Raw genomic sequence first — 14871 nt, 5'->3', positions numbered from 1 at the left:
ATCAAGCTGCGGTTTCAGAAACATTAAGCAATCTTCATAAATTGTCTTCCCGCCAGACTTTCTATAGCTACATGTCTTCTTGAAATCGTTGTAAAATGATCCGGTGATCGTGGAATAATTCTATGTCATTATCCTCTACTAGACTGCAACCACGCAATTCGTGATTAAACTGTGAAGGCGCTCCCATCATTAGCTTTTACATAACTACCCGAGGATTTGTTATACTGTTTGAGAATTTACCTCTTTTTTTTTTCATAAAATGTTTACAGACTATATTATCAGAATTATGACCTCATCAGTAAAATGCGTGAAATGGTTGTAGATGTTGTTAAGAACGCAGATAAAATTTTGTCATTCTCAGGTAGAAGAAATTTCGAATCACAGATTCTTGTCATCTTTCCGTGATGCTGAAACGACGAATCTATACTTTTCTTGCAAACTTGCATTTTGTATTCGGTGTGGAGCTTACGGTTTGGTTTAATAACACTCAAACGCAGATTTTCCCAGTGTGTCGGGAAAAAATTTATGTGATTTTTGTGACGATTTGTTTTACGTGCATGAAGACGCAAACATGCCAATATGGCAGTGTGGACGGCCTAATAGCGGAAAAAAGGTAGAGACATAAACACAATGGCCATTCAAGGTCCAAGGTCTTTAAACATCCATCTGGACGAGTGGGATGCCGAATAATATCGCCCAAGATGTAGCAACTGCGTCGCAGTAAATGCAAATAAGGAATGTATTACATTGTATTAATAAACACACAACAGTGGCGGTTGCTGAAAAAAGCCGGCTGGAATTTGGCAGAAACAGCCTTTCGTGTTTGATCGCTAGGTGGCTAACTCTTGCCATGGCGTCCTCAATTTATTTCGTTTTTTTGCGTTTTTGCTTCTCCCTCTAGCAAGAATTGTGTGATAATCGTCAGCATCAAATGAAACAGTTTTGACATTTGATGATTGTGCCCGCATTTGAAGTACTAAATATTGTCACGTAAGTTGTTCTCTGATTTGCCTCCCATTCTTATTTGTTCCGCCGCTCTTTAATGACATTAGCTGCTTAGCTTGTCCTCTATAGTCTTGAATCCACCTGAACTCAACTTGTACATAGTCGGCTTAGAACTGGAAAGCCGGTGAAAAAGTAAAATTGATGTCTATTGTTTCTTCTTGATCAATCATAGTGTAAATTTTTGATAGTTTTTATGTGATTCTGACCATTGATTTTGTTGTTGCTATGCAGGAGTGACTTGGTCAGCTACCTAGCTGATTGAAGCTGCTGAAAATATGGGAAAAATCAAGACTAGAATGAAATCATCTTTTCTGACACTAAATAAACATTCAGAAATCTCAAAATGGCTTTCCTGTTCTGTCGTTTTCATAGTCATTGCTGGAATTATTTGTTCCGCAGGTGAGTTCCTTTCCAACCTCTTTTCATTAGATATAATAGATAAATTTTTTTTTCCTGCAGACTGCTTGATCGTGGAAAACCTCAAATTTTCCAGTGATTGCCCACTAACTGTGACATGTGAAGCTAAATTTGCCCAACACCATGAAACAAGTGGAATCAAAGCAACTTGGTTACTCAATGGAAAAGAAGTGAATGAAGAACGTTGGAAATCAACTGAAGACTTTAATGGATCTGCCATATATTACTTGATGTTGCCCTGTGACATCTCCAATTTTGGAAACTTAACATGCAGGGTTTCAATTGAGAGAGACCAGAATGGTGTGCAAAAATCTGAAAAAAGTGCCCAAATACTCTTTCCAGTTATTCCGAAGATCAATCTGACAAAAGATGCAACGGTGAACGTTAGCTCGTTTGCTTCTTTATATTGCTCGGCTAATGGATATCCGGCACCCAACATATCGTGGACTTTCAATGGAGTTGAAATTAAATCAAGTTCGCAGAAACTTACTGTAACCCACCTGCAAGAGGGAACGTCGGTGTCATCCAAGATAGAATTTGACAATGTCGGGCGTTCTGATAATGGCACTTACGTATGCCATGCTACCAACAAAGCCGGAATGGAAAGCAAGCCCGTACCTCTTTTCGTCCAAACTAAGCCTGAAGTGGAAATCGATTTTGCTTTAGGAGTAGGCAATGGTAGCATCTACCTTAATTGGACTCTAAACAACGGAAATCTTCCGATACGAAGTTATCATATCAAATATATGAAGGAAGGCGAAAACAACTGGCAGTATAGTCGTGTTGCGCCAAACGTATCGGCAACAAGTCTGGTAATCAGTGATCTCGAGCCCGACGTAGCGTACCGTATCCAAATCGAAGCAGAAAACGTGATGGGTAGAAGTCATCCTGATAAATATAAAGAGGCGGTTAGGACCCTATCCGCAGAAGCCGAGTACATCCCCGTTGTTGACATTAAAGGCTCAACATCGAATTCGTTCACTCTCGGTTGGACTGCACCACCAGAGGAAATTCGCCATCTCATCGGACATTATGTGTCATCCTACAAAGATACTGAAGGAGGCAAAGAGACAATCATTCGAATACCAGCAGCAGATGGTTCGCCAGTCCATCTCTTCACAAATCTGAAACCGGCTACCATGTACTTATTCAAGGTCAAAGCATGTCATCGGTACACTGGTCATTGTGGAAACTTCTCTGTGCCCGTCAAGGGCAATACTATCGATGGGGAGCCTTCGCCACCCCGTAACGTGAAGATGTTGTGTGACCGAAATGGAAATCGATACTTCGTTACCGTCACTTGGGAAGCTCCAGCGCACCCAAATGGACAAATTATCCGTTTTTCGGTCTGTTCGTCTAAAGTGGATATAACTAGTTTTTTTTCACGCTAACGAGAAGTCGTATTTTTTTTTCAGGTAAGTTTACGCGGAGTTGCACACTACTTGAACGAGCTAAATCAACAGCAACGGGACGACTTTGGTCCCATGACTCAGAACGTGGATGGCACGAAATTTACTGCACTCTTTGATGACATTCCACCTAATACAAACTTCAGTGTCCAAGTAAAAGCTGAAACAAGAGTACAACATGGGGAGGCATCACACGCCACGTGCCAAATGCCACCTTCCATACCTGATAAAGAAAACTTTGGTGGGCTTTCGTTGACGCGGTACCAAAGGGCTGAGAGGTGGGGTTTACGGACTAGCCTTCCCAAGATATCACAGAGAAAAGGCCCCATTTGCTGCTACTCTGTTGTGCTAGTTAAAATGTTGGAGGGCAAGCTACTTACTTCGCTGCCAGAGCCGCATCTTCTGCCGCTATCGACATACGAAGAAGTTCATAGGCAGGGAGCTGGAGCATATATAGCCGAACTGTTTGATTACGATCGGCTTCCATCTGACCATGTTTCTTTGGGTGATGGCAGTCGCATCGATAAAAGGAATCCACCGTGCAAATCATGCTCTGTCATTCAATGGCCGAAGATTTCTGAAGCAGACATCCAATTAGAAGAACTAGATGACGAAGACAAATTGGATCGTGTTGAAAGGAGCTCATCCCGAGATTCGCCTTCTAATATGATCAACCTTGAGGTGCTGTCCGACGATGGAGTCTTGGTTCCAGAGAGCAACTATACCTTGTTTGTTCGGGTACGCAAATTTTTTGCCATTACAATATCAACGTGCGCTAACGTTAGGCTATTTGAAATTTTTGCAGCTATTTTCCCCGAATATTCGTGGACAGGTTGAAAGCGTCTACAGCCAGTATGCGGCACCCATGACGCCGAAACCGATCCCGTCTTACCAAGCAGCCGACCGCTCTGTTGTGCTTATGGTTGCGTTGGGAATTTTGTGCGGGCTGGCATTTGTCTTGTTGTTGATTGTCAGCAGTCTCTTCTTCTTGCGTCGTTACTCCAAACATGTCGCTCAAAGCGAAGGAGTAGAAATGTCATTGAGTAGCTCGTGCCGTCATTTATGGAGTCGGTTCCGGGATGGCCGCCATTTACTCGTATCACCACCGAGCACTTCCGCCGCCCCTATACCGAAACAAGAAATACTTCAAGCATTTATTGAGCGCCACCAGAATGCTGATTACGGGTTTCAACACGAATACGAACTTTTACCCGAGCGTTTCGTTGATCGGACTACTCGAGCTTCAGATACTAGAGAGAACATGCCCAAAAATCGCTATCCTGATATCAAAGGTAAGCACTGCATATATTTGTCGATCACATGAATTCTGCTGAACGGAAAGCTCTAACTTTTTAACTATTTTTAAAATACTAGCATATGACCAGACACGAGTAAAGTTGAACACCATTAACGGAGATTCGCAGTCCGAATATATTAACGCAAACTTCGTCATGGGTTACAAAGAGCGAAAGAAGTTTGTTTGTGCACAAGGTCCAATGGAAGGAACCGTGTTTGACTTCTGGCGCATGGCATGGGAACAACGTGTAGAAATTATCGTCATGCTTACCAACGTAGAAGAGTACAATAAAACAAAGTGCTTTCAGTATTGGCCAGATCCTGACCCATCAAGAAATGCCTCTACTCCCGAACCGCTTTATGTTGATCCAGTGGCTGAAACGCAATCGAATGGCGGCACCACGCACTCGCCGTCTAATGGCAGCACGGTCGACATCCAACAACAAACGGTGATCGGTACACTTAAAAGTCCTAGAGGGGACAAGACTTTCGGCGATATCCGTGTGATCCATGTCAAAGAAAAACGCTATTCAGAATACGTTGTGAGAGAGCTTCAGGTTTGTCATTTTCTAACTTGCCATATGCGTACGGATTGTTCTAATCGATAATTTTTCTATCAGGTTTCACGACCCAAAGCTGGCACTCCAACTGATCCTGAATTGGGCATTATGGAACGCGAAGTTCGCCCTGTTTTCCAATACCATTACCTAGTCTGGAAGGATTTCCAGGCACCAGAGCATGCCACTGGAATTCTACGCTTTCTCCGCCGCTTGAATGAAGATTACAGCACTGACCGTGGACCCATCTTAATCCATTGTAGCGCCGGCGTAGGTCGAACGGGTACTTTAGTGGCCATCGATCATTTGATTCAGCAGATCGAGGAAGAAGGCGCTATTTCTGTATTGAACACGGTGTGCGATCTCCGTCATCAGCGTAATTTTTTGGTCCAATCGCTTCGGCAATACATTTTTGTATACCGGACGCTCATGGAATGGGTGCAATTTGGGAATACGGAGATTGCCGTAGCAAGTTTTCAGGTATGTCTTCGCACCATTTAATCAAGTTGTAGCTTATAAACGATTTCTGTATCTTATACCAGAATACGCTGATTAACTTGCGAATGAAAACGGAAGGCCGAACTAAATCCCTACTCGAAGAGGAGTTTGATAGGCTTGAACAGCCATTCGATGATCGAAAACCGATGAGTGTAGCGTCATCAGAAGAAAACCGAATCAAGAATCGCTATGAAACAGCCATTCCTTTTGATCGAAATCGTGTCATCTTAACGCCAGTAGCAGGAAGAGATTACTCGACTTATATTAACGCCTCGTTCGTTGAAGGGTACGACAACTCTGAGTGTTTCATTCTGACACAAGATCCAATGGAATCGACCCAGCGCGATTTCTGGAGAATGGTGCTGGAGCACAATATTGTAGTCATAGTCATGCTGTCAGAAATGGGGGATGCGTCAGATACTTCCTGCTGCCCACAATATTGGCCTGATGATGATCAAGAAGCCACTCACGATCATATCGTTGTCAAACACGTTTCAACAGTCACATTGCCGGGCTATATCCAGCGTGACTTTGTTATTCGTAGTACCAAGACTCGCGAAGAGATCCGGACAACGCAAATTCAGTACATCGGCTGGGGACACTGTACGAACGGTGTGGAAGATGACTCAGTTCCGCCACCCCAGCAGATCTGCCATTTTGTAACTGTTGCGTCCGAAGCCATTGCTGCCCGTGCACGACAACTCCAGCCCGGATCGGCCTGCATCCATTGCAGCACTGGCAGCGTTCGTAGCTCAATTATGGCCGCCTTATGCATTCTGATCGAACAAGCTAAAACAGAAGAATACGTCGATGTTTTCAGTACAGTCAGAAAACTGCGCTCGCAAAGGGCTCGTATGGTGGAGTACCCAATGCAGTATGCCTTCCTGTACGACGCCTTGGCCAATTATTTATGAACCATATGGCCATCTGTGTTGTAGGCTCCATCCTTGAAAGAGGTATCTGCAATTTTTAAGTTACCAATTAGTAAGAAAAAGTTACAAAATATTGATGAACTAAAAAGACAAGTCTGCTGCAGGCACATCGGATTGGCCAAACTACCGAAAAGTGCATTAGTATAAGAGAGTGTAGTCATCTATCCCTTATCATTTCCATGTATTTCATAAGCCACTGCCTCTCCATTCAAATGTGCCAGTGTACACATCCCTCGCCCCTTTGTACATTGCCAACTTTAACGCGTCAGTGCTCTCCAGTCTCATTTTTTTTTCAATTTCTTCCTCTGTTTGTCTCGTCATTTTCCAAACATTGTCGCTATTATTGGACTTCTGACCTTGCACCACTTCGTAATCTCGTTTTTCTTTTTTCTTTCCTTTCATTTTTGTTTATTTTTTTGTGTGTACGTGTGTTGGATGAGACAGTTGAAAACGAAAGGAAATGAAACGTATACCAGAATCATTTTCTGGTGCAATTGTTAGCGACAATATCGAAAGCTAACCCGACCGCGTCATTTCTATTTCAAGTGGATGTCACGTAGCTTTTCTTTCGTAATAATAGTGTACGATTTTAATTGCAGTGTTTCTGGTTTAGAAGTGATGACCAACGTTCATATTTTGATTTAAAAACCATTTCTATTACGTGTACGCGCTTGTCACATTTATCTTGTGTGTTGCTCAACGACGATGCTTTGCCTCAGTGTTACTATCCCCTACGACATCTCTTCTCTATCTCGTAATTTTTTTTACCCTAATCAATTAACACGACCGGTAAATTGATTTAGACTAGCCTGTAACTTTTCGTGAATTCTTTAGCTATTATCTAATGGCGTGTTTCGTGCAGTACTCCCAGAAGAACATTTCGCCAACATCTGCTCTCCCTTTACCCCCTACAGACATCTTTATTCTGAAAAATGTTGTAACATGATGATTTTGGCCTAAACCCAGTCACTTTATTTCAGGAAGGGCCGGAAGAAGTCAAAATGAGATGGATCGTGTCCCGCGCGGAACAAACTCGAATGAGATCGTACAATAAATTGTCATTTAACATAACGTGGTCTTGATGTTTTTCTTCTGACTGCATCCACGTCCAAATTTAATTGGTAACTGCTCACTATTAAGTACCTACATGAAATGTTATAATTTCTCCGTCTGATTTCATCAATTTTTTTGTTAGACGATCTCGCAGTTAAACTTCAAATAACATGTACGTTTACATTTTCTTGTTTAAAATCCCGCTATAGCCTGAGTTTCCCATTGCTCTTGCTAGAGGCGCTGCTGAGCAACTTGACTTGATTGGATACGTAAGACGTATTGAGCTACAGTTAATTAATGGCTTAACAAAATTTTCGGTTGAAGTAATAACTAGTAATTTCACAGAAGTAGTTGCATTCTAAGGCAATTGTAAATTTCATGCAGTATGTTATTTTACGTGTGTATCCTTTGCGGGTTTTTACTCTTGTGGGACCAGGAAAATCCCCGCTTTTTTCTAGCAATGATGAAATGTTTCGCTAGCAGTTGTCAACAACCAAAACCATATGTTTCTTATGAATATTCGAAAGCCATTTATAGTGAATGAACTTCGAGGGTTATAATCTGTTGTCAATATTGATTTTAACGAAGACATCAGCTTTTTAGTTGGTTGGTTTTCTCAAATGAAAAAAGCCTGAAAAATTCTGAAATTATTACGCACTCGGACATTCATTTCGACATATATGAGGCATTTCCTATTCATTGCTAACACTGCACACCACTCCTGAACAGAATGGTCGAAGAAATAATTCTCAGTAAGCCTACACATCGTCCAAGTAAAAGCTATGTGTATCAGGATGGAGTCCATCATCGCTCTCGTCTGAGGAATCATCCTGAATGGAATCGGAGAATAACTATCGGCGTATTTTGCAGCGTGCTGGTCCTGATTGCACTCATTGTTATCGGAGTTTTCTTCTTCAATGATTCTACAGTGGGAAAAGAACTAGAAACAACATCGAGCCATAACACGGTGCCTCTGCGTTGCATTGCAAACCGTACAGTGGGTCATACTTTCTTAGCAGAAGACCTGCAAATTTCACCCAACTATAGATATTATTTCTATGCCAACCGAATGTCCTTTTCGAAAGCTCAGCAGGTGTGTGCATCTCTGCCTGGTGGAGGTGGCAATCTGACGACCATACAGTCTGAAAAACAGGAAAAATTGTTTGACAAGCGTATCGAGGGCCTGTATGACCAGTTATTTGCTGACGACGATAATATCTTCACTGGATTCAGAAAGCAATTATGGACTGGTGGATACATAGACTTGGAGCTTGACGGAATAAATCGAATGCGCTGGATAGATGATACCAGTGTATCCGAATGGCACCAAAATTTCTGCAATCCCAGTCAGGCAAGCAAAATTCTTCGAATTTCAATGGCTGAACTAAAGGAGAAAGGCGCAATCACTAATCCTCTGATTTACGTAGTCAAAGACTATCGGTCACCTAAAAACGGCTGCTGGCAACTATATAGCTCACTGATTTACGAAACCGAACATCTCGAATTCAACTTTGTTTGCCAAATTTCAACAACCAGCCTTCCTTTTAGGTTTGAACGTAAGGTCATGGGAGATTTTCGGCAGGAGGCAAATAACGAAGTATTGGCAAACGAATTTGCTATTTTTTCCGGCCGAGGTTCCTATCGAGTTGCCGTTGAGACCTGTCAAAACTTCGCTCCTGGAGCTCAAATGCTGTCCCCTGTTACGTTAGCTCGTGATACTGAGATCAACAAAATCGTGGAGCGTCATACCTTTGAGATATTCGGAGAAGACAATGGGGACCCACAAAGACGAACACTTATCTGGAGCGGTGGCTATTTTAATGTTTCATCCGAGAATCCAACCGAAGTTCACTGGGCCGATGATACAAAAACCCTACTGGACATTGAAGACCTACAGATTCGAACGTATATCGACCGGAATGCCAACAATACGAGTGAGTACGAAAATTTCTGTGGGCCAATCGAATACTATAACGAAATGATTCGCGAGGCTGACCGGCAGGAAAGAGACGCCACCAAGAACACAGGTTGTATCAGAGATCGTCTTTTTTTGATCGTCAAAGACTTCCGTGAAGGACAAACTGTTCAAGGATGCTGGCACGTTTACGATTTTGATTATCTGAATCGGTTTGATTACAAATTGTATCTCATCTGTCAACTGCCGGATCTCGTAAGGAAAACAAGGGAAGGCTAATAGAGATTAAAACAGTGTAACTTGACTGGGCAAGGCAGCAAGAGTCATTAAAGAAAATACAAAGTGAATAAAATAAATAATTTCGATGTTCAATAATTAAATAAAAGATAACTGCACTAATAAACCATTGTTTTGGTAATTTGATCATAAATTGCAATACTATCTTACAGTCGAAGATTGTTTTCACATTGACATTGTTAGAATCATTTTAGCATTACGAATGCGAAAACCGAATCGTCTTAAAATCTCACACTACGCATATAAGAAAATAGTCAATTATTTTTGCATCGGTTGAAACTAATAATGCCATGGCGAAGGTGGAAACGAGAATAAGTCCAATGAGCCACGATACGCAGGATGAATCCTAGTCGCTTGAATTGCGGCATAATAAAAAAAATTTAGAATAAAACGAGACAGAAGGCGAAGCTTCCGGCAAAAAGCGTCCGACAAAGAGTCCTTTTGAAGCTACAACACAATCTGCTCTCAACTAATGGGTTTTACCGTTCCAAATCAATTCGCGTTTGGTGCCTCGGTTGCTCTTTATCGGTGCCTTGCGAACTTGCGGGCGGGATAGTCAGTAAGGAAAATGAAAGAGTTGCAATTTTCGTCATAACCCTTTCAAAAAGAGTGGCAAGGTCATATACGATAACAGTGTGTTCATAGAAAAAAAAAAGCGCCGGCGTCAGAAGAAAACAAAATCTATGCACACACCTCTCAGGTTGGTTCGATTGCCAAACGAGAAACTTTGCTTCAATCGAATTTGAAATTTCGTAGAAGAATGAGCTCTGGTAGGTTAATTCTAGGTAAAAACCTTTGAAAATCGCAGTGAAATTGTTGCGTTTACGGGGGAAGTGTTGCAAGCATTCATAAGAGTTCATCACTTCACATCACGTACGTTCTCGCAGTGGCCGTTCCATGACTGAGAAACAAGGAAGTGTTCTACTGTCGATGTCCTTTACTGTGTTTTAGCTCAGTTTGTGGTACATTAAACTTATTTGACGTTAGAGGGCCGTAAAGTTTGTGGTGCAATTAATTTTACGTTAAAAGTATTATAATATATATGTCAAAATGGAGTGGCAGAGGATTGAACTCTGGACTTCTCGCATGCAAAGCGAGCACTCTACCACTGAGTTACCACCCCTTTGTAATTTAACCACATCACTCATAATATATTGATCGTCAATTTTTGAACCTCACTTCCATCCAGTTAGTTTTAGTGAAATATGATGAACAACCATAGATGGGGGCGGGCGTGATAATTTTACTTTACCGACTTTGGGATACGTTAAATAAAAAATCGGTTAGCCGAAAAAATAAAATGCAAAGAAAAGGGCTTTTTTGGAATTTCCGCGAGAAATTTAGATTAACAGTGAAATAAATAATGAACCCTATTTTTTAATACGTCCAGTTTGCTAACGAAATAACGACCTGTTTGCGCCACGACTGCCTTAACTACTTGCGGGGGACAAGTAGTTTAGGCAGTGTTTTTCAAAAATCGCGAAATTGATTCCTGCGTCCGGTCGCATGGTTTTCATGGCGGCCCAAACTTCTTTATGGCTGGCGTACTGTACACGAAACGAACGAAAGCTGCAACTGCTACACCGGGCTGATCACAATTATAATCAATTTATTATTTTTAAATACAGAATGTTATGTAAACTCCGGAATGCCTCAGCATGTTTTCTCCAATCTAAGGATATATATATATCGAGTAACGCAACGAACCAAAAAATGCATTTGAGAGTTCTGCACTAGATGGCGTGGAAGATGATTTGGAATCATAATTTCCCTCAACCAATAGACATGACTGCTCACAAGGCAAACTGAACTTCAGTGTGATCTAAATGAAAGACGGCCTTTCAGGTAAGAGGCTTTGCAATAATAATTTCTTTTTGAATTATCGATGGAGACGATACGGATAATGGAATCCTATGCCAACTCGTATCGGATGGCCGCTGGAATGTGTTACGAGTGAATGGGAAGCAGGTATGCGGTCGCAACAATTCGGTGGGCGTCATTCGCACTCCAATGATTACATAGATTGTTGCTGATGCGAAATAGATTTCTAGGTAGAGGGGATAGATAGGGGAAGAGAGCCGTTACGCTGTTACTATTTCACTTAACCTATGTCTGGTTTAAAAAAAAAATGGAAAAAAAAGTAAAGAACTGTAAGGGGGAGTGAAATAGCGCAGTCAGCGCGATAAATCATCTGACTCTTTGACGACACTGATGTGTAAGCTCTGCACGGAGGTGTTTTTCACAGAACTACTTGAAGAATGTCATGACCTATTTTCCGAACTGCAAACAGCTTTGTCGAGCGACCTACTGGATCTTCTAGAAATACCTTTGGTCCGCATTTGTCGTGTGCAGCATTTGCTAATAATTCAGTTTTTGACTTCACCATATAACGATGTGGTGATTTTATTTTATTTTCCTTTGTATTGTCGTCAATCATGTTAAGAGGATCTTCCCCAAAAGCGACAGTTAAAGCTGAAATTGTACAAGGTGGCGCACTAAAGACGTACTTGGTACACTATGGATGTTCGGACAAAGTTAAATAGTACGTGAGTGATTTCTGAGAATTTTCTCGTGTTTCGTTGAACCCAGAGTGAAGTAATTTTTACAGGAAGAAAACATCTTCGACGCAGCACACTAAATGACCGCTGTACGGAGTTTGCCAGTCACGATCTTTTGGAGCGAGAGTCAAATAATTAGCGCCGATTCAGCGAGGCAGCCCACTCCCTAACTGAATCGACGGGGCGCGGCATCTTGAATTGTCATCTTAAAAATATCCCACACAACAACGCGGACGTGTTTGTTGCAGCATTCAACAGGTGTTATTTGGCTGTTCATTTTTGGGCGCGATGAAGATGTAACGGAAAGCGGGGAAATGTGTTATGAAAAAAAAAGTTCCATCAACAACATTGATTGTTCTTTTTTTTCCACTTAATTTTTTTTTTTTTTGCGTCTCCCAAACCACATCGAATCGAATCGATTTTTTTTTCTAGCGTCTCTTTCTGCGCTTGAGGGCCTAATCAAGCGATCCATTGTTTGTCTCTCGTGGAATGCGCAACGCGCACTGCCTTCGTCTACCTCTTTCCACGTTTTTTTGACGATTCACCCAACACCCGTTAGGTTGTTTGTAAAGCTGAGCGTAACAACGCGACTGTTTCAATACAGTAAAAAAAAACGTACTCTGCACTTGCATGTATTTTTCTGAAAAAAAAAAAATAATATCTATCAGAGTGTTTTTGTTACAACTCGACATCGTGGCGACGCCTTTCCACTTGTGCGGGGAATAACGGGTGAATGCTGTTGCTGTTTCACTACTGTTCCTATTGTTGTTGCTGTTGTTGTTGTTGTCATTGTTGCCAAAAAAAAAAAGATGGACTCGTACGCGTATAGTAACATGTTAATGTAAAGCTCCGGTAGGGAGTCGCAGCCTAATTAATTTCTATTTCTCCACGCCAGCGCGCCGTTATCGCAAACCATGTGACAAACACAAACTCGGGTTGGATAAATCCGAACAGCAGGGATACTTTTCGGACTCAGGCTTGCAATTTCTCTATTCTTAGTCGTCGTGTGAGAAAAAAAAAGTACATCTTCCCATCATAAGAATCGAAGAATAAACTTGTTTGTTATTTTTTTTGTTGTTTGTGTTTTGTTTTGTGTTTTTTCTGTTAGTTTCTTCTTGTTGTATCCTTTTTTTTCTCTCCTTCTGTATATGGATGTATTTTTAAAGGTGTTGTTTGTGATGGACGAGAGGATTGAGTACGTTTCCCTTTCTTTTGTCGAGCATTGAATGAAACAATAGATCAGCATTCAACACTGGCTCGTCTTCTACAACAACAACAGCAATGAGCACAATAAGAAGATAGCCTATTGATTCATGGTAGGACATCTGCTCTGTTAGTTTGTCAATGGATTCTGCCCTTCTATCACCTTCATTCTTCTTTAGCTTATCCTGATGTGCAGCTATTTGTGCAGCGCATCTTTTGTTAAGCAGATAATTGACCACAACTTTAAGGATTAACAAGCTTCCGGTTATTTACCTTTTGTGTGTGTGTTGGTGAGTGCCAAGGGTAAGGTTGAATAAGACTGGTAGGCAGGTGAACTAGTCAGGTAAACTAACCTATTTAGGCATAGGACAGGACTTTGGAAACACGCTGTTCGTGGATACATTTAAGGTTTCATTAATTTTAATGTTTGCTTTGACATAAATTGCAAGTTCGACAGAGACGAGCGTTCGACAAGTTCGAAAAATATGAGTTGAAACTGCTTTCCTCTGAGGAATAATTGAAGGAGTGTGGAATGATAATCGCAGGCTATTTCGTACCCGACATTGGTCGAGCCAAATATCCTGTACGTACTTTAATCGTCATTCCTTATATTTATTATGAGCCCATTTTTTTTTCTTCTTATTTCAAATTGGGTTTTCACTTTGGTAAAAAGAGGTCCTTCCTGTTCATCTTCTGCATCAAGTGAATATGGGCTCAAAGAGGACCAAAGGGCTTTCGGAATTCAAAGAGAACTACATCAATCCATTTTATTCGTATCTTGGTCTATTGTTGTGCTATTCAAAACTCCAAAGGGAAATTTTCAAATCTATGTAGGACTTCTTCGTCAAAATTCTCTTACGTGAGCCATACAAAGCGTACGCAAGAATGATGGGGAGCTTCCCATCGGAGATGCGGCAATCGAGGGTGAAGGGGGGATGGGATATTCGATCCGGCCGGTGAAATAAGTAGCTCCCTCTTCTCTTATAAATATTCTTCTTCTTTTTTTTTTTTCCCTTCTTCTCATCGGAATAAAGAAAAGCTGTTGTACGCGCTCACGATGACGACAACCGACCTATCCAGTGTCTTTTCAAAAGCCGTCCAGGAACAGAAGGGGGCTGGAGGGGTGGCGTACATTCACATAATAATCGGATGGAAGAGTCTAACCCTCCCCTACAGCTCTTCAAAACTCCTTTTGTTTCATGTTTTTTTATTGTTATTATAATGGAGCTTTTGTGAGCCGCCATCATGTCGTTCGTCGCCGGGCTCGGAACAATGGACGCTATCCGCGCGTCTCCGGTTGCTAGAACCCTAGTACCCTCTCGTTTTCTTTTTTCTTCCTGTCGCTACCCTTTTCTCTCGTTTTTCTTTTTTTTTAAACGCACAACGGCACACATTCAATCGATTGAAAGCGTTAGCGTCCTACAGCCAAACAAGATAAAAACAACACGCAAAATAGTGCGCTTATTATCATTCCAAAGGTTGATTTAGATAAGCATCGATGAACTCGAGGATCGCGCTCATTGATGTGAAGAGATTTTTTGGCTCCGTTTGCCTGCTCGTCCCTATCCTCTTGAAGGAGGCGAAGTCAAAAGTGGGCATTATGTGCGACGAGTTTTTATCGTCAAACGTCGACAGGGCTGGAAGAAGAGGGGCACCCCAAGAATTGGAATATACATAAGAAAGAAAGAAAACTGTTGTAATATCTTTTTACGAGGCTTTAACCAACTGAAA

The 14871-nt window shown here is 41.6% G+C and overlaps 1 protein-coding gene and 1 non-coding gene across 3 annotated transcripts; one reads left to right on the top strand and one right to left on the bottom strand.

Moving 5' to 3' along the window:
- The first annotated feature begins 825 nt into the window (after positions 1–825).
- LOC130686562 (tyrosine-protein phosphatase 69D-like) lies at positions 826–6812 on the top strand. 2 transcript variants are annotated; one of them, XM_057509679.2, is made up of 9 exons: positions 826–1011; positions 1256–1404; positions 1465–2768; positions 2838–3569; positions 3637–4123; positions 4206–4684; positions 4748–5164; positions 5227–6138; positions 6219–6812. In XM_057509679.2, the coding sequence occupies exons 2-8, from the start codon at positions 1281–1283 to the stop codon at positions 6094–6096; spliced, it is 4413 nt and encodes a 1470-aa protein (XP_057365662.1). In that variant the 5' UTR covers positions 826–1011; positions 1256–1280; the 3' UTR covers positions 6097–6138; positions 6219–6812. The 2 variants fall into 2 exon arrangements, with proteins under 2 accessions (XP_057365662.1, XP_057365661.1); XM_057509678.2 differs by having other exon boundaries at positions 5227–6812.
- A 3618-nt stretch (positions 6813–10430) lies between these two features.
- Trnaa-ugc (transfer RNA alanine (anticodon UGC)) lies at positions 10431–10502 on the bottom strand. The gene has a single exon. It is a non-coding gene; the product is annotated as a tRNA-Ala (tRNA).
- Between the last annotated feature and the right edge of the window lie 4369 nt (positions 10503–14871).

The sequence above is a fragment of the Daphnia carinata genome, chromosome 2, assembly GCF_022539665.2.
Source record: "Daphnia carinata strain CSIRO-1 chromosome 2, CSIRO_AGI_Dcar_HiC_V3, whole genome shotgun sequence".
NCBI classification, from domain to species: Eukaryota; Metazoa; Arthropoda; class Branchiopoda; order Diplostraca; family Daphniidae; genus Daphnia; species Daphnia carinata.
This window is presented reverse-complemented; position numbering and strand designations above follow the sequence as displayed.

Coding starts and splice junctions, on each gene's coding strand:
- LOC130686562 (XM_057509679.2), top strand. CDS start 1,281: ATGGGAAAAATCAAGACTAGAATGAAATCATCTTTTCTGACACTAAAT. Junction 1,405..1,464: donor TGGAATTATTTGTTCCGCAG/GTGAGTTCCTTT, acceptor TTTTTCCTGCAG/ACTGCTTGATCGTGGAAAAC. Junction 3,570..3,636: donor ACTATACCTTGTTTGTTCGG/GTACGCAAATTT, acceptor AAATTTTTGCAG/CTATTTTCCCCGAATATTCG.